Below are 26,247 nucleotides of genomic sequence, written 5' to 3' on the forward strand. Positions count from 1 at the left end.
CTCTCAGGCCTTCCCCTCCCTTCCGGTAGGGAGCGCAGCACTCAATGATTAGTTGTTGAATGGGTGACAAGGTTCTTCCCTCACTGGGAACATGGCAGGAGTTAAACACTGATTGAAGAGGAGTCCCCTGTGGCAGTGCAGGTAAGGAGACCTGCTACCATCTCCTTCTTCATAGTAATGTTATTACTCTGATAACAAATATTGTTAGGAGGAAATATAGCAACAGGAGGCCCTGACTGGGTAGCTTGATTGGTGAGAGCATCATCCCGATACGCCAAAGTTGTGGGTTCAATTTCTGGTCGGGAAATATAAAAATCAACCAATGAGTACCTAAATAAGTAGAACAACAATTCCATGTTTCTTTCTCTTTCTCTCTCTCAAATCATTTAAAAAATTTTAAAATAAGAGATATATCAATATGAAAACAAGTTTCTTTGGAAGCAGAGACAATAAAGAACTTCTACTTATTCTAAATCCTTAATGACAATATGCTTCTTCGATAAGAGGGAAAATTTTAAAATAAAGCAACTTTGACAAGTGTCTTTAAAGGAGTTTTTGTACAGCTGAAAGGACATTCACCTTCTGTGAGCAACTCTCTGTACTAACCCTGCTTCTACCAGAGAGAGGGCAAGGGAGAGAGAAAGAGAGGGAGAAAGAGAGGGAGAGAAACATCAGTTGGTTGCCTCTCGAATACCCCCAACCAGGACCTTGCCTGCAACGCAGGCACATGCCCTGACCGGGAATTAAACCAGTGACCTTTTGGTTCACAGGCCTGTGCTCAACCCACTGAGCCACACCAGCCATTTCTGTACCTGGTTCTTAAAGGTGAGCTAATGGGCCATGCAGTACCCCTGGGGGAATGGGAGAAATCAGGCTGGGGGCAAGAAAAAGCAGGGGTCAAGACTGAATACACAGAGGGTGCCCAGGTAAAGCTGGCAGTTTGCACACCTTCTCTTTCTGAATATTCTGGTGAAAAGGAATTTTAAAAAGAGGCTTCCCTCACAAAGACAAAGAGGATGAGGAAGAGGCGACGGCACCATGGGGCCTGAGAAGCAGGTGAGTGGATAAATGAATTAGCAAACCTAAGAAACTGGACATGGAAGCACAACAGAACCTAGAGAGCTCTAGAATGGGTGGCAATAGGATCGCTCACGGTGGAGGTGAAGGTGGGCTGGAAACAGGAAAATAGGTTGAAAATCTAGAAAACATTTAGATTTCTCTCTTTCTTTCTCCACTGCAGCAGAATACTGAAGGTCAATCTTATGGAAGGGGTGAGCCAGGAACTCTGGGCTGTGGGACCCCAGGCCCAGCCAAAGGTGAGAGTCTTTGCTGGAAACTGGGGGACTGAACTGATCTGTATGCACTAAGAACCCCCCACCCAGCCCTGTGTACCCACAAAGATCTGAGAACGTTGGCAGTCAGACTCATCACTTCTGGATAACAGATTGGACATTTCTTCTCTGGTAAATCAACCAGCACAAGAGAAAACACCCAAAGATCACACAGTAAAGGTCCCCCAACGAAACAGCTCAACTAAACCACCCTATGAGAAAGTCCACCACTCAGCAGCCCACCCGTACTCAGAGTGTTTATTTAATCAGTTGGTTAGTGGTTCACTCTTAAATATAAGTGGACAATCAAGTTTCATCAACTATGTATGAGAATCAAATATGGGAAAAACAGAAAATGGAAGCCAGAAGAAATAGAGGTGAGCAGGAAGAAACTGGAACAAACAAATAAAAACATATTATTAATGTCTTCAGAGATATATAAAAAGATATTGCATTTACAAAATAAAAATAAAATGCTATAAAAAAGGAACATTTAGAGAACAAAAAGAGTTACTTAAAATAAAAAATATAACAGAAATGAAAAGTTTAGTAGGAGACTTGAAAGTTAAGGCTGAGGGATACCTACAAGAAAGTCAACAAGAAGACAAAGATGGCAGATAGAAGACTGTAAAAATTAGAGAATCAAACTAGGACATCTAACATCTGAATAATACGAATTCCAGGAAAACAGTAGAGAGAAAATGTAGGGGAAAACAAATGCAGTATTTAGAAAACGTCCCACAATTGGAGGACTTGTGTTTCTAGACTAAAGGAACAACCCAGTGCCTAGTACAATAGATGAAAAAAAAAAAGAAAAAAAACATAAGAAGTCACATCATGATGAAAATTCAGAACACAAAGGACAAAGAGAAGAACCTATAAATTTTCAGAGAGGGAAAAAAAAGAAATAATACAGTAGTCTCTCTCTATATCATGGTTCACTTATTGCGACCTCACTGTATCGCGGGATTTTAAAATATATATTTAATTATTTATCGCGGATTTTTCGCTATATCGCAGGATTTTGCAGTACTGTATATGTATGTTGTTAAAGTTACATAGGTGTAAGACTGTAGAATAAATGTAAAGTTCCTACTTCGCGGGGGTGTCTAGAACGTAACACTCTCAATAAGTGAGGGAATACTGTAATAGCAAAAGGTCAGGAACTGGAATGAAAGAGAATTCTTCAGCATTGTCAGTTAAAAGACAATGGAACAACACCTTTAAAATTCTTAATTCAATGTTTCTGATCTGAATTCTATTCCCAGCCAGACTCTCAATCAAGAGTGAAGATAGTAAAAGACATATTTGGACATACAAGTTCTCAAAGTTTGCCTCCAGTGTACCTTTTTTTTCTGGAAAAAATGGTGTGTACCTTTCTCTCTCAAAGAGGAAGCTATGAACTCTAGGGAACAGGAATCTAACACAGGAGCAAGGTAAAGGAGATCCGCAGACAGCAGTGAGGGGAGAAGCCACAGTGGCAGCCGTGCACTGTCCAGAGCAGAGCAGAGCCAGAGGCTCCAGGAGAGACGGAGCCCAGAAGTTGAAACTCATGGAATGCCTCCTGGAGCTCACTGTGTTTACAGGGACTTGACACTTACCGTGGAGAGTTTGGAGATGAATTAATGGCAGGTACCTAGAGAGCTAAGCACACAAAGAACACTCATCTTCACTCCAAAGAAAATAGAAATAGACGACTTCCGGCCAAGATGGAGGCTTAGACGGACACGCTAGGTCTCCCTCTACAACTAGAGAGGAATACAACTACTTCAAAACAAAGGATAACTAGAAATTCCAGAAAATAAAACTACACGGAAGTCCAACATATGAAGTTATAAACCAGCGGTGCCATTTGGGCAGGTAAGAGTTAAAGAGGGCAGCGCTGTTTGCGGTTGCACCCGGAGCGGCGGGGCGGCAGGGCGGCGAGGAGTCCCGGCAGCCAAGCCCCTGGCGGTGCGCGACCCCGGCGCTGGGGAGAGCGGCCGCCGCATCGCCTTGAACAGTGAGGTCCAGGGGGGCGGGAGGACGGATCCCGGTCTCCTAGCTGAATAACTGTGTGAATCCATCTTGGACCCCCGCCCCCAAAGAAAGCACCACAGGGCTGCGAAATAGGTCGCGGACAGGCAGGCGCCGGTCGCTGATTTGTGACGCTTACACAGGCACTGCCCCCGACAGCCGGCCCAAGAAAACAAAACGCATCTGTCAAAATGAGGCACACAACTATAGAAATCCCGGTGGCACAGCTCACCAGGCAGCAGATAGAGAACAGATAAGATGAACAGATAAGAAACCTGTCAGAGGCTCAGTTCTGGGCCATTGTTATCAGGTGGCTTACAGAATTCACAAAAGAGCAGGAAAAAGATAAGAAAGAAGCAAAAAAATTTCATAACGAAAGGAACAAAACCGCATACGAGATAGAAGGTGAGAAAAAATCCAGAGTTCATTTCAACAAACTGGAATATGGAGAAGGAACAAGCAGTCAACCAATGCAGCGAGAGGAAATGGGAAGCAACAATGAGAGGATCAGAAACCTCTGGGACAGCTATAAAAGGCCCAACATAAGAATCATTGGTTTGCCAGAGAATGAGGAAGATGAACTAGAACTTGAAAAATTGAGTGAAAATATAATAAAGGAGAACTTCCCAGACTTGGGGAAGGGAATAGACTTGCAGGTCCAGGAAGCAAGGAGAGTTCCCAAGAGACTGGACCCAGGGAGAACCACTCCAAGACACATTATAATCAAAATGTCAAAAATTAAAGATAAAGAGAGAATCTTAAAAGCAGCAAGAGAGAAGAAAAGAATTATGTACAAAGGGGTCCCAATTAGACTATCAGCTGACTTCTCAAGGGAGACCCTACAGGCAAGAAGGGACTGGCAAGAAATATTCAAAGTAATGAAAATCCAAAACCTACAACCACAAATACTCTATCCAGCGAAATTGTCATTCAGAATAGAAGGACAGAGAAAGTGTTTCCAGGACAAAATAAAACTGAAAGAGTTCATTAGATCCAAACCACTGTTATATGAGATGTTAAAGGGACTGGTTTAAAAAAACAGAAGCTAGGGAGATGAAACAAAGGCAAACTAAATAGGCAACGAGAGTGGAAAAGGAACTGTGGGTACGGGAAGCATATTGGGGGGAGGTCAACAGGGAGGGGGAATGGGGAAAGGGAGGGAGATGATATAGGAATTGGGGATCAAGGTAGGAGGGAATGGAATAGACGGAGAGAGGTTGGGAGGAACTGTATGCACAACTAATGGACATAATCCAAAAGGGGGGGACAACTGGAGGGAGGGGGGCCACCGGGTGGAGGGGAGCAGAGGGAAGGGAAATTGGCACAAATGTAATATTTTAATCAATAAAACACATTAAATCTGAAAAAAAAAAAAAGAAAATAAAACTTTTCATTTCGCATGAAAAAAAAAAAAAAAGAAAATAGAAATAGAAAGGGTTTGTAATCATTATATACGTCAAGACTCAGCTTTGAGTCTGTGTTTACCTAGTTTTAATAACATAAACACTGGTGTCCACAAAAACGATGCTACAACTGGACTGAGAGCACGGGCTGTGACGCAGTTTTAGTGGGGAGAGGCTGGAGAAGGTGGATGAAAGCGCTACATCCTCAGATTCCACACAGGGAGACTGCTGAGGTCTGAATGTCCGTGTCCATGCCAAATTCATATGTTGAAATCCTAATGCCCAAAGGTATTAGGGGGTGGGCCTTCAGAAGGTGCTTTAGTCAGGTTTGTTGAGTTCTTACAAATGGGATTAGTGCTCTTATGAAAGAGACCCCCAGAGCTCCCTCAACCCTTCTACCATGTGAGAACACAGCAAGGAGCATCAGCTAGAACCAGGAAGTGGCCTCTCACCAGACACTGAATCTGCCTGTGCTTGACCTTGGACTTCCAGTCTCCAGAACTGTTAGAAACATGTATCTGTTGTTTATAAGCTACTCAGGCTACAGTATTTTGTTAGAGCAGCCTGAAGAGACTAAGACAGAAATCAATAGATAATACTTAAAAATTTTTAAATGAATAAGTAAGTCTGACTGGTGTGGCTCAGTGGGCTGGGCGTCATCCCATGAACCAAAAGGTTGCTGGTTTGATTCCAGGTCAGAGCACATGCCTGGGTTTCAGGCCAGGTGTCCTGTTCAGGGCCTGCAAGAGGCAACGAATCAATGTTTCTCTCACACACATCAATATTTCCCTCCTCTTTCTCCTTTACTTCCCTTCTCTCTAAAAATAAATAAATAAAATATTTAAAAAATTAAAATGAATAAGTGGCAGAGTATGAAAGAAACCACATACCAAAGTATATATACTGGATAATCCCATTCATGTGAAGTTCAAGAACTGGCACAATTAGTCAATGGTGAGGGAAAGTCAGGGAGTCGTTGGACTTGGGCAGGGGTATCAAATGGAAAGGAGCCTGAATGAATGTTCTGCAGTGAGGGTAGTAACCTATATTCAGATCTGGGTGTGATTACATAGGTGTATCGGACTATAAACATTTGTCAGGATCTCGGATGTGTAGACCTTACAGTATATGTTTTTATACCAATAAAAAAGAAATAAGAAGAAAAAAAAAAAGCAGAAGGAAGCATGTTTTTAAGTGATATAGAGAAAAAAAAAAATGCCTGTAAGAAAGGAGAGTGGTAAGAGGGGCAGGGACTACTATTTTTAGTAAGCTTTGTGGAATTATTTGACTTTATTAAATTATGATCATGCATACCTTTTATTTTTAAGATGCTAAAAAAAGAAACAATTACTTGAGCATACATCCCATCCTGCTGGTTGTCTGATACCTGCCAGGTGGTGTGCTGTATCAGTCAGAAAAGGACTTGGCTGGTATATGCCTTACATTATCTGCAGGGCTGACTTAAACGAACCCAAGACGTAAAAGCCCTCACGAGCTGTGCAGTGGGGAGGGCTGTACCACCTAGGCAGCAGCTATGGTGCCAGGGCCCAGGGGTAAACCAATGGAGGACAGTCGGAGCCGGGCACAGGGCACGGTCCAAGGGCCCTTGCTGCTTGGTACAGAGCAATGGCACTGGCTCCTGGAAACCCCCCACATGCCTGGAAGGCAAGCAACTTTCCCAGGAGGCTATGCCTGACCCGGCCCAGGGCTGGTGCCCTTCGCTGCTGGAGTGACAATCTACAACTGGGCTCAGACTCACAGATTTAAAGCTGAACCAAACAGGCTGAAGCAGTGACCTAGGCCCGCGGGCCCCACCTCCTCACCTCGAAGGTTTCGGATGAAGTCCTCCAGCATCATCTTCCGGTCAGGCTTAATGTTGGGGCTGTACATGTCAGTGTTGAGGAGGATGATGGCGAAGGCCAGGATGAAGATGGTGTCGGGGTTGTGGAACTGCTGCACCACCTCGGGGTTGCACATGCAGTAACGCTGGCTGTGGTGGGGGACACAGAATTGGGGCTGAGGCCCCTTCCCCACCCTCCCCAGCTCCAGCAAGGCTTTAGGTCTGGGCACCCCACCCCCGATCCCGGCCTCCCCGCACCTGTCGATTTGCCCCACAGCCTATTCCTCTTCCCCTCTGAGGGGACAGGACAGGTGTCGCACACCCACGGATACCACGGCACCAGCCTTGCACAGATGCTCAGTAAAGATCTGCACGTTGCTGGGTGAGTGAGATGCACGCAGGCCCCCTGGGGCCCAGGGCTGTTCCAGCTTGGAGGGCTCGAGGGCCTCTGTCCCTTTCCTTTTCTTCTTTCTACCCAGCCCACCTCTCCCACCTCGCCAAGAGGACCTCTCCCAGCCCTTGACTGACCCTCCAGCACCTCTGGTCCCCCAGGCCTGCAGCAGTTCTTCCTCCCCACCCCAGCCTCCCCCATGCTCCAGGTGTGTTTTGAAGGGTGTTTGAAGGGAGGGGGCCTACAGAGGGGGTCATACCTGAAGGCCTCTATGAGTCGCTCCACTTTCTGGGCTTCCCCCTGCACGCGGATGTGAGCCTGGAACTTGCGCAGGGCCTCGTCCAGCTCCATGCCAGAGAAGTCCATCTCATCCACCACGCAGCTGAGGGCAGGCGGGAGGAGGGTCGTGAGGACAGGTGGCCCCCCAAATTTCCCCATCTCACTGGAGCTGAGGAGTAAGGTAAAGCCCACCAGTGGCTAGAAGATCCCAACCTGCTGGGCTGAGGGAGGGACTTTGATCCCTTTGGGACCAACTAGGAGGAGACTGGTAGGGCCTCCCAGGCCTTACTCACCTGTCAGGGGTCTTCCTCTAATAATTTAAGAGACACTTTCTCATGCCTCTCATCTAACACAGTGGCCCGAAGAGGCAGATGGCTGACTGTTGTAAGGACCTGTGGCCCAGAGAGGCTAGCTGGTTGCCCAAGGCCAGAGAGCTGGCCAGAGACTAAACTTTCAAAGCCCAAGTCCTTTCTTCTCAAACTCAGAGCATTGCAGTGTCAGACAAAGGGTTAAGATATACATGAATGCAACTTACTCTTCTATTCTTCCAGAAACCTGTTAGGAGTTCACATGTCTCCCTAGATTCCCTTTCTAGGTCCCATTTGGGTTTCTGGGTGAGGGAATCTCCTCCTGCACCACCCTCCCAGCTCTGCCTGTAGGTTCCCAGGTCCTGCATTTGCAGCCAAGGAGCCCCAGCAATCAGGGGTAGCTGTGGCCATTGAGAGAAAATGACCAATTGGTGCTCGCTTCGGCAGCACATATACTAAAATTGGAACGATACAGAGAAGATTAGCATGGCCCCTGCGCAAGGATGACACGCAAATTCGTGAAGCGTTCCATATTTTTTGCATTTATTACTGGATTTTGTAGTTTGTCCCATCAATTTGTCTAGTTACAGGGCATTACCCCATTGTCCCTGTTTTAATTGTTTATAATAAAATACATTTTTATATCCGAAAAAAAAAAAAAAAAAAGAAAATGACCAATTGGCCCCATATGGGAGGGGACAGGGTGAAAAACACAGCCAGACTCTGGGCCTGGGCCGACCACTGAATTTTTTGTGACTTTAGTTTAAACTCACTTCTTCTGAGAAGGAAGAGGTCAGAGTCCTGCTCCCCAAGGGCCCTTCCATTTCTGAAATGCCACCTCTAACCCTGGAGAGTTTGCCTCTGAATGTCCCCTTTTGGTGTTTGAGGGCTTGTGCCAGTCACCCCCATTAATCAGACTTATTCTTTTCTTGGCCTGCTTCTGGGGGTCCTTCCCTTCCACTAGGTCCTGCCTTACCCTCTTTTGGGGAGCCTGTCCCCAGGGCTGTGAGCACAAGGCAGGAATTGAGGCCTGGCTAAGCTGCAGACCTAATTCTCCCCGAGAACTGCAGAAGTTTACACCTGACAAGAAGGTTCTGGGAGCTGATCCCTCCCCTCTCTGTGCCCATGCTCTATTCCGATCTCCTCTCTCCTGGTCGTTTCATACCCAGCCCCCAGTGCCCTCTGCAGGTGAGCAACCCCCACTCTGCTCCCAAGGACCCTAGAGACTCCACCATGGAGTCGTGAGCCCGGGCATCAAGGTCCTGTTCACCGCCTGCCTGCCAGCCCGTGAGTGCTGAGCCCGGCATGTAGACTCAGAATAGTGGCTGCCCGGAGCAGGCCCCACCCCCGCCATCATCCTGGCAGCTGTGCTGGGCCCGCGGCTTGTGCAGAGATCCGAATGAACCCAGGCTCTGATGTCAACTTCTAGTAGAAAGCAAGGGGAGATGCCCACGTAGCGGTGACCGTGGCTCTGCTAGTCCATGGGCTCTGCCTCCCCTACTCCTTTCAGGGGACCAAGGGGAAAAGAGCATCACCGAGGACTCCTAGAGGGAAGAGCTTGTAGAGGCTCTCCTTCCCCCACCCCCAAGGACAGGCAGGGTGGCCATCTTCACACTGGGAGTCTGTCCTCATCTTGGTCTGACTCAGCCTTCTCTCAGGCGTGTTCATCTGGATAGTGAGTGGGTGAGAGGGTGGGCTTGGCAGGGGGAGGCAAGAATTTGGCCCAAGCTTGACAGCTGGTAGTGTCAGCATCTGAGCATTTGAGATAGACCCCTGGGTAGTCAGGGCCTCCAGGTTCAGGCTGATGTCTTGGCAGCTCTTTCACCTCCTCCCTGAACCCCTCTGCAATGGAGCGTGAGCTCTGAGATCAGCACCCTGGTGCCCACATCTGCTTGTCCCCATAGCCCAGCATGGGCAGGAGGTATCAGTCCAGCACGACTGAGCCATACAGGGACGTTCTCTGTCCGGAGGACGTGAACCAGTCATTCTCAAGCCAGGGACATGGGAGAGGGAGGGAGGAGATGGACACAGAGACAGTGAGAGACACTGAGGACACAGAGTTAAGTGAGAGGGACAGAGAGAACGAGGAGAGAGAGAGAGAAGGAGAAAGGAGGACGGAGAGAGGGAGGAGGGAGAGGCAGAGGAGGAGGAGGAGGAGGATACAAGGACAGGACAAGACAGAGTCAATGATGGGAGGAGAACAGCCAAGACTGGACCTGGTGGGCCTGGCCATGAAGTGGGGGAGGGGGAAGCCACACGACAGCCTGTCACTCCAGGGACTCCCATCCTGACTCTTGCAAGGCCAAGGGGAAGAGCAATGAACTCCAGCCTGGCCAAACCCGTCTTCAGGGCCTGCCTCTTCGGTGGACCCCAGAATGGCCACCGGTTCCCCTGGTCTGTCATCTAACTGCCTCACCCCCCAAGACTTGCCACCATCCTCTCCCCACAGGTCCCTGAACCCTGAGGTCCTGGCAACCTGCAACCCTCATCAGTATCCCTCCCAGAGCCTCTGTGCATGTACCCTCCACCCCAGCACTCTGGTCCAGGCCTCACCCCATGATGAGGAGGGTGGGTGCCCAGAGGCCCAGGCACTGTGGGCGGCTGACAGAAGGAGGGGTGAGGAAGCTGGGAGAGGGTGGGATCTGCTTGGCCAAGCATGGTGGCCTAGTTTCCAGCGCTTCTCTCCGATGACACGAAGCCGACTCACTCACTCGGGCCTGCAGCTAAAAGCTCTAGTAATGAGCCCAGACCCTGAGAGTCAGGGGCTGGGATGGGAGACGCAGCCAGCTGGAAACGCAGCCCAGGAATGGGGGTGCTACATAAATCAGTCACCATCATAGGGGTGATGACTTCAGGGAAGGATACCCGGACTGTGGGGCAGGACAGTCTCTACATCTCACATCTTTGAAAACCCCATGGAAGGAGGTTTGTTAAAATGTAGACCCTCAACCCCATCCCAGATCTACCAATCAGAATAGCTGGAGGCAAGGCCTGGGAATCAGCATTCTTCAAAACTCTCCAGCCAATTCTCACAGACTGAAAACTAATAGCTGAGCTGAGTGCAAGGGGAAGTGGGGATCCGGCCCATGTGGAAGCTTTTAAAATGTGAGTCCAGCAACTCATGGACCACCAGGGCAGCAGCTCATGGGGCACATGTGTCCCCACCAGCTCTCAGGGGCTGCTTTTGTGGTGGGGATGCTGAGGGAGGGGAGGAGGGAGGTACAGACAGATGTTGTCCCCCACCACACATACACACGTACACGCGCGCGCACACACACACACATATTTCATGCCTTTCTCCTTGCAGTTGCTACCACGGGGTAGCAGTGTTCTAATGGGCAGATAGTATCCTGGCTTTCTCAGATCCTAAAGGGAAAAATCTCAATATTTTCTGCAAAATCCCCAGATGGAAAGAAGAAGCTGTGTTGGTTGATGGAAGGGCACGATTACCCCCTAGCAGACAACTCTCTTCCTCTCTGTAGGCTTGCGGTTGGACCAGGTGGCCACTCAGGACTCGCCGCACCCTGACATTCTCTGACAAGGAACCCGAAGCAGACACGGCCCACAGTCAGCCTGTAAGGGCTCTGGGTGCTCCAGGGTGGCAGGAGTCTGAGCATCCTTTCTGGCTGGCTTTGGTGCACAGTTCACGAAGACTGCTTCTCCCCATGCCTCCCATAGCACCTTCCTGGGAGGGCCTGTGCCTCCTGCGGCAGGTGCTGGGCCGTGCTCTCTCACAAACCGCAGGGGGCTCTGTCATCCTGGATGTGCCCACAACCTTTGCCCCTCCCCACAGCATGACTTTTTCTCACCTCCTAAGTAGAAGCTTCAGCCTGCACCTTGACCTCTGCTCTCTCTCCTCTCCTCTTACCCTTTACCATTGCTTCTATTATTTTGTAGTACCTACCAGCACTTAAAATCTCCCCTTCCCTATTGCCACCCTGAAATTCTTGTGGGAAGCAGACTGTTGACAGTTTTTCAAATTCATCCTGTTGCTTCCACCCAGGACAGCCAACAGCCATCTCTCCACTTTGATCATCTTTAAGGTGAAAAACAGCACATGTTTCTGGGTGGTGTATTCTGGTGTATAACCTCCCCATTTTACAGATGGCAAAACAGACCACAAAGGGGCTTGCTCCGTGCTCCCACAACTACGAAGAGCAAGTTTTTGGCCTCCTGCTTGTGAGGGCCCTTCCCCTCCCTGAGCCCTCTCCACCTCCCCGGGTGGGGTGTGGGTGGGGTCCTAACGCTAGTGGGGGGATCTCTTCTGTGATCTCATTCACTGAGTCTTATTCTTAGCAGCTCACTTAATGTGCAATGACAGTCTTCTCAATCCTGCGCAATATTAACCATCACTGTTATTTTTTATTATATATAGGAAACTGAAGCTCGCAAGATAGATGGCCTTGTAGGGGGACTGTGTAGATCCGTCCTTGCTGGCATCTCCAGGACCAGGCAAACCTACCCCTCCCTCTCTCCACGTCTGTCCCTAATGTGTCTCCCTGGGGGCTGCTACCTTACCCAGATGTCTGATGGGAGCCTTTGAGGGGCCAAGGGGGGACAACCAGCCACAGCCATAAAGTCATGTGTGAGGAGCCACTTCACTGTCAGCAGTCAACATGAGGCTGCATGGCCACCCTGCAGTTCCAGGGTTGGCCTGGGTGCACAGAGCTCACAGCAGCGGACTAAATCCTTGACCTCGTACCTTTCCCTTTCTGATCTGCCCTTCCTCCCCTCCCTTTCTTACTCCTTTCCTTCCTCCTTCCCTTTCTTTCCTTCCTTCCTTCCAACATGCATTTTGTGTCTCCTGTGTGCAAGATACTATGCTAAGGACCTAGTGTAAATGCAAACAACACAAAGACCCTGTCCTGATGAGACAAATGGAATTTAAAGTAATTGTTTCATTAGAATTGTGACAAGTCCTATGTAGGCAAAAGATAGGGTTCCATGAGAGGACAACAGAGATGTATTTTATATTGGTGCATTCAGAGAGGCCTCTTTGAGGACATGACTTTTGAGCTGAGACTTAGAAGATGAGTAGGAGCTGACCAAGGGCAGAGGAGGAGTGGGGGAGAGCTTTCAGGCAGAATGGGGCAAGCATATGCCAAGGCCCTGTGGTAGCAAAGAACTTTCAAAGACCTAGAAAGGGTCAATGAGGTTTCAAAGCAGACAGTCAAGGGGAGAATGGAGAATGCAGACTGTGGGGCTAGGGAGGTGGGCGGGGCTTGACCAGTCAAGAGCTCTCTGAGTCGCAAGAAGGATTTTCGAATTTATACTGAACACAGTGGGAGACAACAGAAGGCTATGATCAAAGGAGTGATATGACCCAGTTTGTTTTAAGAAGTCTTCTCTGGCTGTTGGGAGAGAATGAACAGAGAATGGAGGGCAGGGAACAGGAACAAAGCAAGGGGCCCAGCTAGGATGCTAGAGATGATGGGTCTGAGCTGAGGTGGAAGCAGTGGAGACACACTGAAGGGACAGCATGAGATACATCTTGGGGGAAAAACATATGGTACTAGGGGATGGAGGGGATGTGGGAAGTGAGGAAACGGAGGAGTTGGTAATGAATCTCAGAGCTCTAGTTGGCACCTGGGAGCCTGGTGCTTGTCTTTCAGGATGCGCTGACGACAGGGTAGGCACAGGTGCTGGAGGAGGGATGGAGACTTCAGTTTCGGACACCTTAAGCTTGAGATGTTCTTTCATATAGTATCAATTTTTCCTCTCTACTAAATTAGTCTCATTATCACCTAAAATTATTTTCTATTTTATAAATTAAAACCCTGCTTTGACCCTTCTCTGTTCTCTCGAACCTACTCCTTTTCTCTATTCTTCTTTAGAGCCAAGCTTCTGGAAGCCATCCCTCCAGGCTGACTCCACTTTCTCAATCCCATTCGCTTTCACCCGGCTTCAGCCAAGCATCTACCCACAGCATCCCATTAAAACTTCTCTTGTCAAGGCCACCACTGGCTGCCACATTGCCAAGTCCAATGGCAGCAACGTCTGTCCTCATTCCACCAGCCTCTTGGCAGCATCAACGTGGTTAATGGCTCCATTCTTAAAACACTCCTCTCTTGCTTCTACCACACCACCCTCCCTAAGGTTACTCTTTCTTCTTTGGAGGCACCCCTCCCCCGTCACAGTTCTCCTTCTCCTTCCCCACCTGACCACTGACTTCGGGGTGGCCACCAGGCTCCCTTCTCCCCTAACAGCTTTTCCCTAGGTGGTCTCACCCATTCCAAGCGCTCTAAATGCTGATTGCATGTTGACAACTCATGTTTATCTCTTGTGATGAGTTTCCTTTTATTACTTTATTATTGGTCACTAACTAGTTATTGTTCTTTTTGGTTGATCTATGTTGTTTACAAAAGACCATGTTAAGTAATGGTGTTGCGGAGTGTGGGGGGCTCATGTAAACTATCAACTCTATGCATCCCATTGGAACTTAACCAGCCTGCTTCTGGGCTCTGCCTGTTGAATTTGTCTGGGTGCTCTTATCTGAATGTCAGTCATCAGCAATGTTCACATGACCACAGGTTGTGCTAGCATCTCTTGAAGAGAACTCAGTTTGTATATACTTGATGTTTTACTTGGTATTTAACACTCTAACTTGGTCTCAGTAAATATTTGACAATGTCTGGATTGAAGAATTCTTCAGATTAAATTAATTCTTCAAATCCAGCTTCTTCCTTCCCACCAAAATGAAGTTATATGGATGTTTATTTAGTATAATTTGCATATATTACAATACTGGGCCTGAAATACAAACATACTCATGTGCAGAGACAGAGTGTTCTGAGTTCTTAGCAGTTCAGGAGGCTGTCCACTGGGATCTGGCCACTAGGCCACTACTGAGGCCACTGCTGAGATTTAGCGCATCCTTCTATCCACAGCATGACTGCAACAGCTTTCTAACCAGCCTTGCTGCTTCCAAATCATCTTCCAGAACAATCCTGTAGGACACCATTTGGCCCTGTCACCCACTCCTCTGATTCTATTTTTTCAAGGGCTTCCCGCATCCCGTGCAGGAAACCTGAGTTTCTCAACAAAGCAAGCCAGGCCGTTGGCTCCCCTCCTGCCTGCTCACTGCCCTGCCTCCACGCTCCTGCACATGCTGTTTTTCCTTCCTGCCCCCAACCCCAGCCTTGCAGGTCTCTGTTTAGTTGTCAGTCTCTCCGGGAGTCTTCCTCAACCCCCACTGAGGCCTGGACATGTCTTCTGTCTACCACTGCAGTTGTGTTCCTTTTCCTAACATTTACTTGCCTGTCTTCCCACCAGGCCATGCGCTCCTGCAGGAAGAGGCAGTGCTCTGAATCTGCATCCCTGCCATATACATGAATCCAATAAACATCTGTAGAATTAGTGAATGAGTGAGAGAGAGATCAACTGAGTGAATGAAAGAGACCTTGAGCAATTTGGTCAGCTGGGGAAGGAGCCCAGTGGCCAGTGCCTTTGGAAGCTCTGCCTGGTGACCCAGGTTGGCTGGGCCTACTGGCCTGCTTTGCAAAATCATCTGGAGCTGACCTGACACTTGGACAAGCTGCTGGGGAAATGGGCCTGTGGATGTCAGGTGGCAGGCAGCATGGCAGTGTGGAGTGCATGTCCTTCCCTGTTCCCTCGGCTGCACAGGCAAGTGAGTGAGTGATGAGATCCGGGCAAACTGGGGCTGATTAGATGTTTTCCACCTGAGCTTGTCTGGACCTGCCTCAGCAGGTGCTGCTGATGGGCTAGGGCTGCTGGGCTAGTGTGTTGCCAGTGGTATGAGGCGGCTTCTGCACAGGCCTCCCTTTTTCCTGGGGTGTCTGTGTATCTGCAGTGGCTGTAGCAAGTACCCTGAAAGGGTGTCGGAGGTGCAGGTGTTCCCTGAATCTGTATATAGAGGTACAATCGTGCAAAAACAACTCAACACTGATCTGTGTGTGGAATCAATTTGTGTTGCATGTACATCAAAATGATCTGTGACTAAAATAAATTTCGTCATCTCAACTTTTTTTATGACAGTAAGGACAGTGTCCGGCAGACAAAGGAACTGGCTGGGAGCTGAAACTTGGTAATGATAGCAGCAGGGATTTCTAACGGGTCAGAAGAGACAGCAAAGATCTGGAAGGTGAGGTGCAGGCCAAGACCAGGAAGAGATGTGTGCACTGCAGACCTGGGACTTGTGCTCCAGGTTGAGACTGATTTCAGGTCTCAGGATGAGAGTGGAAAACAAAACAACCCACTACCATGGGATGTAGAAAATCTTGTTTTATTTCTGTAGTTCTTGGCTCATACAATTCAATTAAAAATAACCCCATTCGCCAGAAAGTTATTTTTGTTAGTCAGAACTCATAACGCGCCCAATAAAGGTCAAGGCTTTTTGGAAAAGTGCAATGTGGCTAAGAAAATGGAGCAGAAGGAAGCTGATTCAGGACGACCTGCCAGTGTTTCTGGTGATGACACGACGACAAAGAACATTTCGTTAGAGGGGGGCTCAGAAGAGATGGCTGCCAGTCACACCATGAGGGTTCAGGAACCAAAAGAACTCAGCTTCAACTACCCAATCACATTAGAAGTCAGTGTGGATGCCTGAGATTTTCCTTTTGCTGGACCTGGCAGCATCCCTGTTTGCCAGTGGATCTCAAACTGGAGCAAGCATCAGAATCACCTGGCAGGCTTGTTAACACACAAATTGCTGGCCCCAGAGTTGTTGATTCAGTGGGTGTGGGCTGGAGTCTGAGAATTGATGTTGCGAACAAGTTTCCAGGTGCAGCTGCTGCTGCCAGTTTGGGACCACATCTGAGAACCACTGCTCTGTAACAGTGGTGAGATGAGAAGTCAGGCCTTTGCTGTCAGATGTCCTTGGGTTTCAATCTTGTTTCTATCATTCAGCTGTTCAGTCACTTAGCCTCTCTGTACCTTATTTTCCCCATCTGTAGAATGGAGCTGATACCTATAACACCTCATGGGCAGGGCGGCTATGGGTTTTAAAGGAGATGATGTATGTAGACTTCCTAGCATATAACAGAGTTTAATAAATTACAGTTTTCATTACATACACGGAAATCAAGTCCGAATTGACATGCCAGGTAAGTGGACTTGAAGTTCCTTCTCTCTAGCATAGGCATTAAGACCCTTTCCCTGACTTCCAGCCAAGATGGAGGTCTAGACTGACACGTCCTGTCTCCCTCCACAACTAAGAAGGAACACATCGACCACAAAACCAGAAATAACCAGAAGTTCCAGAAAATAAAGCTCCACGGAAGTCCAACATATGAAGTTATAAAGAAGTGGTGCTCATCCAAATGGGTAGGAGGGGTGAAGCCCGGGGTGGAGAGGTCAAGCTGTGCTGGCGGCGGCAGCTACAGCAACGGCAGTGGGATGGCGGTAAGCACAGACACCCATATTTAAAAAGAGGCAAAAAACACTTGGGGAGCACCCCAGCTGCAGGTCGTGATTCCATCACCGGGAAAGGCCGAAGGGGGTGGGGACAGAGGAAGAAGCTCCTGGTCTCTCAGTGGAGAGTAAATGGCAAGAATCCATCTTGGACTCCCGCCCCCACACAAAATGCCACAGGTGGTGAGAAGGGTCACCTGGTAGTGACGAATACACGGGGCTCCGCCCCCTATAGCATAGAAGGTGTGACAGCCCTGCCCAGGAAGCAAAGGTAAACACAAAACTGTCAGGATGGCACAGATCATGATAGAGATCCCGGCGATGCAGCTGAACAGACAGCAAATAGCTAATCTAACAGCTCAGCAGATAGGAAATCTTTCTGAGGCTCAGTTCAGAGTTTTGGTTATAAAAATGCTTACAGACCTAACAGCAGATCTTAAACAAGATGCAGAAGGAATGAAGGCTAGTCCTGCTGAAATGAATGGAAATACATACGAAACTAGTAGTGAGGGAAAGAAATCAAATCAACAAATTGAAACATGGGGAAGGAACAAACAATCAACCAGTGCAGAAAGAGGAAATGAAAAGTGAGAGAAATGAAGAGAGGCTCAGAAACCTATGGGACAGCTATAAGCGGGCCAATATCTGAATCACAGGATTGCCAGAAGGTAAAGAAGAAGAACTAGAAATTGAAAAATTATGTGAAAAAATAATGAAGCAGAACTTTCCTAACTTGGGGAAGGAAATAGACTTACAGGTCCAGGAAGCACAGAGAGTTCCAAAAAAACTGGACCCAGGGAGAACCACACCAAGACATGTTATAATCAAAATGTCAAAAATTAAGGATAAAGAGAGAATCTTAAAAGCAGCAAGAGAGAAGAAGAGAATTATGTAGAAAGGGGTCCCAATTAGACTATCAGCTGATTTCTCAAAAGAAACTCTGCAGGCAAGAAGGAACTGGCAAGAAATATTCAAAGTAATGAAAAGCAAAAACCTACCACCATGATTACTCCATCAGCGAAGCTGTCATTCAGAATAGAAGGGCAGAGAAAGTACTTCCGGGACAAAGTAAAACTGAAGGAGTTCATCAGATCCAAACCTCTGTTATATGAAATGTTAAAAGGACTTGTTTAGGAGAAAGAGGATCAAAACTATGAACATTAAAATGAAAACTGTAACACAACAACCAACAACAAAAGCTAGGGAACCGAAACAAAGGCAAACTAAGTAGACAACGAGAGTGGGAAAAGAATTATAGGTATGGGTAACATTTTGGGGGGAGGTCTGCAGGGAGGGGGGAAAGGGAGGGAGGTGGTACAGGAATTAAGAAGCATAGTAGGAGGGAGTGGAGTAGACAGGAAGATGTTGAGAACTATATGCACAACCAATGGGCATGGACTAAGGGGGTGGGCAACTGGAGGAAAGGGGGTCACTGGGTGGAGGGGAGCAAAGCGAAAAGAAATTGGGACAACTGTAACAGCATAATCAATAAAGCAGAAAAAAAAAAGATCTGATTATGGAAGCATTCTGCCTGGATTCAGAGCTCAGCTATCGATCAGCTCTGTGATTATGGACAAGCTACCTAACCTCTACCTACTTGAAGCAGTTTAACAGCACTCACCTCACAGAGTTGCTGCGAAGATGAAATGAGGTTTTGCATGCTGTGGGTCTTGGAACAGTGCCTGCTGGCACAGAGTAAATGCTTGATATGTTCATGTGAGCTGTTATTATTACTTCTCAAGACCTGCTCACTCATAGATGGTGCCCCTAAAAATCCCCAGGAGAGCGTAAATCCTGGGAAACCTCTTTTTTATCCCCTCATTTTTTAAAGTAAATTTTATTGATTATGTTATTACAGTAGTTCCATTTTTTTCCCCTTTGCTCCCCTCTGCCCAGTACCTCCCTTCCCTCCAGCAATCCCACCCCCCTTAGTTCATGTCCATGAGTTGTGCATATAAGTTCTTTGGCTTCACCCTTTCCTATATTATTCTTAACTTCCCCCTGTCTATTTTGTACAAACTAATTTTGCTTCTTAATCCCTGCACCATTTCCCCATTTTTTCTCTTCCCCCTCCCAGCTGAAAACCCTCCAAATGATCCCCATATCTATGATTCTGGTTTGCTTACTTGGATTTTGTTTTTATTTTTTAGATTCAGTTGTTGATAGTTGTGAGTTTGTTGTCATTTTAGTGTTCATAGTTTTGATCTTCTTTTTCTTAAATAAGTCCCTTTAGCATTTCATATATAAGAATGTGGTGATAATGAACTCTTTTAGCTTTATCTTGTCTGGGAAGCACTTCATCTGCCCTTCTATTCTAAATAATAGCTTTGTTGGATAGAGTAATCTTGGTTGTAGGTCCTTGCTTTTCATCACCTTGAATATTTCCTGCCAGTCCCTTCTTGCCTGCAAAGTTTTTTTTTTTTTTTTGAGAAATCAGCTGATAGTCTGTCTTATAGGCACCCCTTGGTAGGTAACTTTTTGCTTTTAAGATTCTCTCTTTATCTTGAACCTTTGGCACTTTAATCAATGTGTCTTGGTGTGTTCCTCTTTGGGTCTAGCTTGTTTGGGACTCTCTGTGCTTTCTGGACTTGTATGTCTATTTCCTTCGCCAAATTTGGGGAGTTTTGCTTCATTATTTTTTCACATAAGCTTTCCATTTCTTGCTCCTCCTCTTCTCCTTCTGGCACCCCCATGATTCAGATGTTGGCATGTCTGATGTTGTCCCAGAAGTACCCAAGCCTCTCCTCATTTTTTTCAATTCTTGTTTCCTCATTTTGTACTGGTTGACTGCTTTTTTTCTTCCCTATGTTCCAAATCATTGATTTGAATCCCAGTATTCTTCCCTTCACCATTGGTTTTGTGTATATTTTCCTTCATTTCACTTAACATAGCTTTCACTTCTTCCCTTATGCGTTTGCCATGCTCAAGCATATCTGTCAAGCCTGTGAGCATCTTTATTACCAGTGTTTTGAGCTCTACGTCTGTTAGGTTGGCTATCTCCTTGTCACTTAGTTCTCCCACTGGAACCTTGATCCATTCCCTCTTTTGGGCCATACATCTCTGTCTCCTCATCTTGACAGGCTCCTGTGTTTGTTTGCCTCTATGTCTTAGATAGAGCTGTCGCTCCTGTTACATTGTAAGGGGCAGAACCTTAGGTATTCGTCAGTACAGGGCAATCCGTTTCACCACGTTGTGCCACTATATGTGGGGGAGGGGTCCGAGAGGGAACAATGCCACTTGTCGGGCACTCATCCCTTTTCCAGGCACTTTTCCCACTTCTGTATAGGGCTCACACCTCTCTAGCTGCTGCCCAGGCCGTCGTTCCCAGAGTGGGTGGGTCTGTGAACATTCTAGGACCATGGGGGCCCTTTAAACAAGCGGACTCTGCTGAGGCGTGTAGTTTCTGCCTCCTCCCCAACCCCCACTGATCTGCCCAGTCGGAAGCAATGAGGCTTGATTTTCCCCGGTGCTGGGACCATGAGCTGTGCAGTCTGGTGAGGAGCTGGGAACGCTCCCCAGATGTCCCTCCTGACTTTTTAAAACGTGTAACTGTGCTTTCCACCGGCCTGCCGCTGCCGCTCGATGCTGCTGCCACCACCACACCGCATCCTCTCCGCCCCAGCTCCACATCTCCTACCTCTCTGGATGAGTATTTCTTCTTTATTTCTTTGTTTATTGGACTCCTATGCAGTTTGATTTTCTGGAACTTCTGGTTGTTTCTATTTTTGAAGTAGTTGTATTCCTTTTTAGTTGTGGAAGGAGATGCAGCTTATCTGTCTATGCCTCCATCTTGACCAGAAGTCCCCAGGAAACCTCTTCTTAAGTCTCACTTCAAAAACTGGCCAGTTTCAGCCACACCTGAATATCACACAGGGCTTAAGAGAGACCCCTCCTGGACTAGGGCCTGATTAATCAGGAAGGAATTGGGTGGTAGGTATGTTCATTTTTCTGTAAAAGTCCATTTATATAATAATGTGACCAAGTGAAAGGGAGTCTCAACTCTGAACTTGTTCACCTCACACTTGGGATCCCAAGACCTCCACAGAAGTAAGTGAGTCTTAAATGCTCATGACCTTTACTGTTAAGGGCAATATCTCATCTGTGTTGTGTGTGTATATGTGGGGGTGGGGAGTAGGTAGATGGGTGGTTTGGGGATAGGGGAAGGGCACTGGAGAGGTAAGAGGTCAAGACCATAAACCCCAAGACATCACTTTTAGAAGGGACCCCCTCCTTCCATTCCTCTGGGTGGTGGCAGGGTCTAGTTTTCAGAGCAGTGGAAATAACCCCGAAGTCTCTATCACTTTTCACCCAGGGCCTCTCTCCACCCTCCTCCAGAAACATAAGGGTCTGCCTGGGCCCCAGCAGTCTCTCCACTTCCTTGTGGGATTACTCAGGAATAAGGTAACAGTTCTGAGGTTACACACAGCACTATGGGCAGGATGTTCACAAATTATTTCTTCCTAATGATGAAAGACCAGAGCCTTCCAGTCTGTTGAGTTTGACAGACAATCTGTCTTCATTTCTGAATGTCCCCTAAAAAGAACAAATCTGTTACACTGTGGCCAACACATTTCTGTGGAAATGAAATAATGAAACCTGACTAAAATGTCAAACTATAATCTCTAAGAAAAAATGAAGTAGACACAGTAAGAGAAGGAACACTCAGGAAATTTCCTTTTGGCAACTCACACCAAAAGCTGCCCTTTGTACATTTCCGCAGACATCACAGATACCGATGCCCTCTGTATATGAGATTCACAACAGAAAAGATGACCAGGCCAGGAAAGAGACTACTCACTGCAGCATGGCATAGTCCCCATTCACGGGCCTTCAAACCTGCTGAAGCGGATATTTCAGAAAGGAAATAGAGCAGAGTCAAATTTCCCAGCCATGTGAAAACTGAGAGGGAGAAGCTTTCAGGCCCAAAGGATCCTAATCCCAGCTGCCATCTGGCTCCTGCTGCGGGGGTCAGCCACTGCCCTTTTCAGCATGGGAGGACTTCCTCAGAGTACAATACGGTCCCCAAATGAGCTCCCTTTCTTCCCTAGAAGCCCAGAAGCTCTTGCTGTCTGGGGAGTGGACTTGATCTCAAACCAGACCTGAGGAACCTGTGGTTTCCCTGTGTTAAGGGTGGTGTGTGTGTGTGTGTGTGTGTGTGTGTGTCAGGGGTGGGGGATGTATCTAACGCCTTGTGCTTTCAAGTGGGAAAGATAATAATAGAAATAACTAATATTTTTGAAAGAACTTTCAGCCTAGCTGGTGTGGCTCAGCGGATGGGGTGCTGACCTGTGAACCAAAAGGTTGCCGGTTCAGTTCCTGGTCAGGGCATGTGCCTGGGTTGTAACCAGGTCCCCAGTTGGGGGGCATGTGAGAGGCAGCTGATCAATGTTTCTCGCCCTCTTTCTCCCTCACTTCCCCTCTCTAAAAACAAATAAAAACCTTAAAAAGAAGTGGATCCGGTCAAGACAGCTGTGTAGGCAGACATGGCTTGCCTCTTCGCACAACCACATCAAAATTACGACTAAAATATAAAACAACCATCAACCAGAACTGTCAGAAATCAAGCTGAATGAAAGTCTGACAACTACAGAATTAAAGAAACCACATACATCGAGACGGGTAGGAGGGGAACAGATGTGGAATGGGCTGGTCTCTCATCCATGTGTGGTGAATAAAAATTCAGGAGAAATATCTCAGGAATGAGGAGTCCCAGCCCCACACCAGGCCTACGACATCAGGGTTTCAGTGCCAGGAAGATAAGTCCCCATAACTTCTGGCTGCAAAAACCAGCAGGGATTGATTAGTGAAAGAAACTGCTGGAACCCCAAGCAGTTTGTCTTAAAGAACCCACACATGCACTCACCTACTCAGACTCACTCCCTCTGAACTCCAGCAGTGAGGTAGCAGCTAGAAAGTCACCAGTGGTACACAGGGAGGAACTGAAGTGTCTGGCATCAAGGTGAGCAGAGGCCATTGTCCCTTTTCTAAACCCTCCACCCACAGAGCTGGCAAGCTGGTGCCATATCTGAGACTTCATCAACCTGGCTAATACTGTTTGACCTCCCTTGGAGCTCCCCAGAGACTCCACCCCACCCAACTTCCAGGCCCACCCATGCTGCTTTTCCATATGAATGGCTGGTCTTGGCTCATGCTTTATAACTTCATAAATCCTATCAAACAAGTAACAGCTGGTCTTGGTGAGCTTCAGGCCTTGCACTAGCAGCAGCCAGCTTAGATTCACGGCTTGGCTTCACCTGGGAGTCTCTAAGCCCAGCAGAAGTAGCAGATTGCTTTAGAGCTCAGGCACAGCACCCCGATTAAAACACAGGTGGGGGCTGACCTTGTCCTGCACCACCCAGGAAACCTGAGGGCCAGTGCACTCAGTGAACAGCTATAGAGCACGTGTTGGAGCACCACCACCCTGCCCCTGCACAGCTGATCCTCCATGGAGGGCAGAGGTTGGTGGTCAGTGGTCACAGCCAGTCCTTGCAGTTGACTGGCCTGGGTAAATCCCTCCCATTGATCTGCCAACAGCAACCAAGGCTTAGCTACAAGTGAAGGGTGTACTCAGCCCACAGGGAGGGCGCACCTTGAGTACCCAGTTTGGGTGTTAGGGGAGGCTGTGCCACTGGACCCTACAGGACCCCTACTACAACAAGCCACACTATCAAGACACAGAGTCAAAACAGCTCTACCCAATACACAGAAACAAACACAGGGAGGCTGCCCAATTGAGGAGACAGAGAAATATGGCCCAAATGAAAGAACAAAATAAAACCCCAGAAAAAGAACTAAAGGAAATGGAGATAGCCAACCTATCAGATGCAGAGTTCCAAAGGCTGGTGATCAGGATGCTTAGAGAAATCATTGAGTACAGCAACAACATAAAGGAAGAAGTGAAGGTTATACAAAGTGAGATTTCAAAATATATACAGGGAACCAACAGTGATGGGAAAGAAGCTGGGACTCAAATCAAGGATTTGGAGCAAAAGGAAGAAAAATAAACATTCACCCAGAACAGAAATAAGAAACAAGAATTGAAAGAAAAAAAAATGAGGAGAGGCTTAGGAAGCTGTGGGACAACTTTAAATGTACCAATATCCAAATCATAGGGGTGTCAGAAGGAGAAGAGAAAGAGCAAGAAATTGAAAAGTTATTTGAAAAAATAATGAATGAAAACTTCCCTAATTTTGTGAGGGAAATAGATACACAAGTTCAGGAAGCACAGAGAGTCCCAAACAAGTTGTACCCAAAGAGGACCTCACCAAGACACATCATAATTAAAATGCCAAAGGCTAAAAATAAAGAGAGAATCTTAAAAGAAACAAAAAAGAGAGTTACTTATCAAGGAGTTCCCATAAGACTATCAACTACTTTCTCAAAAGAAACTTTGCAGGCAAGAAGGGACTGGCAAGAAGTATTCAAAGTAATGAAAAGCAAGAACCAACAACCAAGATTACTCTAGCAAAGCTATCATTTAGAATGGAAGGGCAGATAAAGTGCCTCCCAGACAAGGTGAAGCTAAAGGAGTTCATCATCACCAAGCCATTATTATATGAAATGTTAAAGGGACTTATTAAAAAAAAAGAAGAAGATCAAAACTATGAACATTAAAATGACAACAAACTCACAACTATCAGCAACTGAATCTAAAAAATAAAAACAAACAAAAACAAACTAAGCAAACAACCAGAATAGGAACAGAATCATAGATATGGGGATCATGTGGAGGGTTATCAGCTGGCAGGCGGGAGGAGAATGGGGAAATGGTGCAGGGATTAAGAAGCATAATTGGTAAGAACAAAATGAACAGGAGGATGTTAAGAATAGTACAGGAAATGGAGAAGCTAAAGAACTTACATGTACAACTCGTGGACAAGAACTAAGGGTCAGGTGGCTGGAGCGAAGAGGGGTACTGGACGGAGGGGTGCAAAGAGGGAAAAATTGGGGCTACTGTAACAGCATAATCAATAAAATATACTTTAAATTTTTTTTTAATTATTAAAAAAAATAAAAGAACTTCCAAAGCACCAGGTGCTGAGTTAAGTACCTCATATGCATTTAAAAGATTTAATTCATATTATCCCCATTTGACAAATAAGGAAAGTGAGGCTAGTTTTAAGAAATCAAAACACCCTTTCCAGAGAAACATGGATGGACATGATCATTTGAGCTCAGAATGCCTTCCATTATTTTGAGTAAAGCCTGGTTGAATACATCCCTTCTTGGAATGTGTCCTCTATAGAAGTAGGACATAAAGGGATGGAGAGGTCAGCTTCTCAGAGCCCCCAAGGGCCTGATTTTGGAGGCAAATGTTATTGCTTCTGTGATGCTCAGCACAGGTCAGCGCTGAAGCAGATTCTGATGGCCGCTCTTCCTGTCCCCCACAGGTATAAGAGTTGGGAAGGGTCTCAGGGGTCCGACTCTTACCCCTTCCAGGGGCTTTCAGCCTCTCCCCTTCCTGTCTGGTTGCTTCTTGGAGAGTGCTGTGGCCTGGGTTGTCTCAGTCTCCAAGGGGATGGGTGACTTTTGTCCTTTTATTCAGCAAATAGCTTTGTACAGATGGATGCAACTTGCTGAATGTCACCAGGTGGGGGCAGGGGATCTGCGTAGAATCGCAATGAAGCCTTCCAGACCTGGGCAAAATGGTACCAGGTGACTTTGCTATTGTGTGTTTTCACTGGAGAGAGTAAGAAAGAGGCAGAGGATCCTGAAAGGTACCAGGACAGTTGGCTTAAGTGGTAGGGAAATGCCGAAACCCTCAGCGTCTGGCTCCCCTGCTAGTGCCTGCTCCCTCTTCTCTCTTCTGGCACTTTGCAGGAGACAAACCAGGCAGTCAGCAAACTGTGGACTTGGGGGAGTAGGACTCCTTTTTGTGTGCAGAGGCCAAACGTTCTGGGACCTCAGAGCCCAGTGCCTGCATGGCTGCAGAATAAAGCACGAGGGGCCAAGGCAGTCAGTGGGGCAGTACTGGGGCTCCGCTCTGTACTTGGTCTTGCTCAAACTCACCATGCCCACTGGAGCTTGCTCGGCTCCACCCTCTCCTTTTCCAGGCTTCTCCATTCTTCTCTCCGACTGACATCTGGGTCTGTAAGTTCCCTGAGGCCATGAGCTATTGTATTCCTGCCCCCCCTCCCCAACACACACACACAGGATAGCCAGCTCAGCCCCATTTCCTACACAGGGTAGGCACAGAGTGTTTACTGAATGAATGATGAATGGTCATTCTGTTATCCCATGAACTCTGGTGCCCCAGCACTACCCTGGGGCCTGAGGGATGCTCTGGCAGGATGACAAAGCATGGCCTCCA

General features: G+C 47.3%; 1 protein-coding gene and 1 non-coding gene across 3 annotated transcripts in view; one reads left to right on the forward strand and one right to left on the reverse strand.

Annotated features, from left to right (window-relative positions):
• IQSEC3 (IQ motif and Sec7 domain ArfGEF 3) overlaps positions 1–26,247 on the reverse strand; it is a 47,043-nt gene that overhangs the window by 14,937 nt on the left and 5,859 nt on the right. For both annotated transcript variants that reach the window (XM_090273830.1, XM_090273831.1), the window contains 2 exons: positions 7,241–7,363; positions 6,574–6,740 (listed from right to left, as the gene is read on the reverse strand). In XM_090273830.1, the coding sequence (XP_090129956.1) occupies positions 6,574–6,740; positions 7,241–7,363 (290 nt within the window). The remainder of the gene's footprint in view (positions 1–6,573; positions 6,741–7,240; positions 7,364–26,247) is intronic.
• Positions 8,000–8,106, forward strand: LOC150012505 (U6 spliceosomal RNA). Its single transcript, XR_016510846.1, has one exon. It is a non-coding gene; the product is annotated as a U6 spliceosomal RNA (small nuclear RNA).

The sequence above is a fragment of the Furipterus horrens genome, unplaced genomic scaffold, assembly GCF_987537825.1.
Source record: "Furipterus horrens unplaced genomic scaffold, mFurHor1.1.pri manual_scaffold_4, whole genome shotgun sequence".
NCBI lineage: Eukaryota > Metazoa > Chordata > Mammalia > Chiroptera > Furipteridae > Furipterus > Furipterus horrens.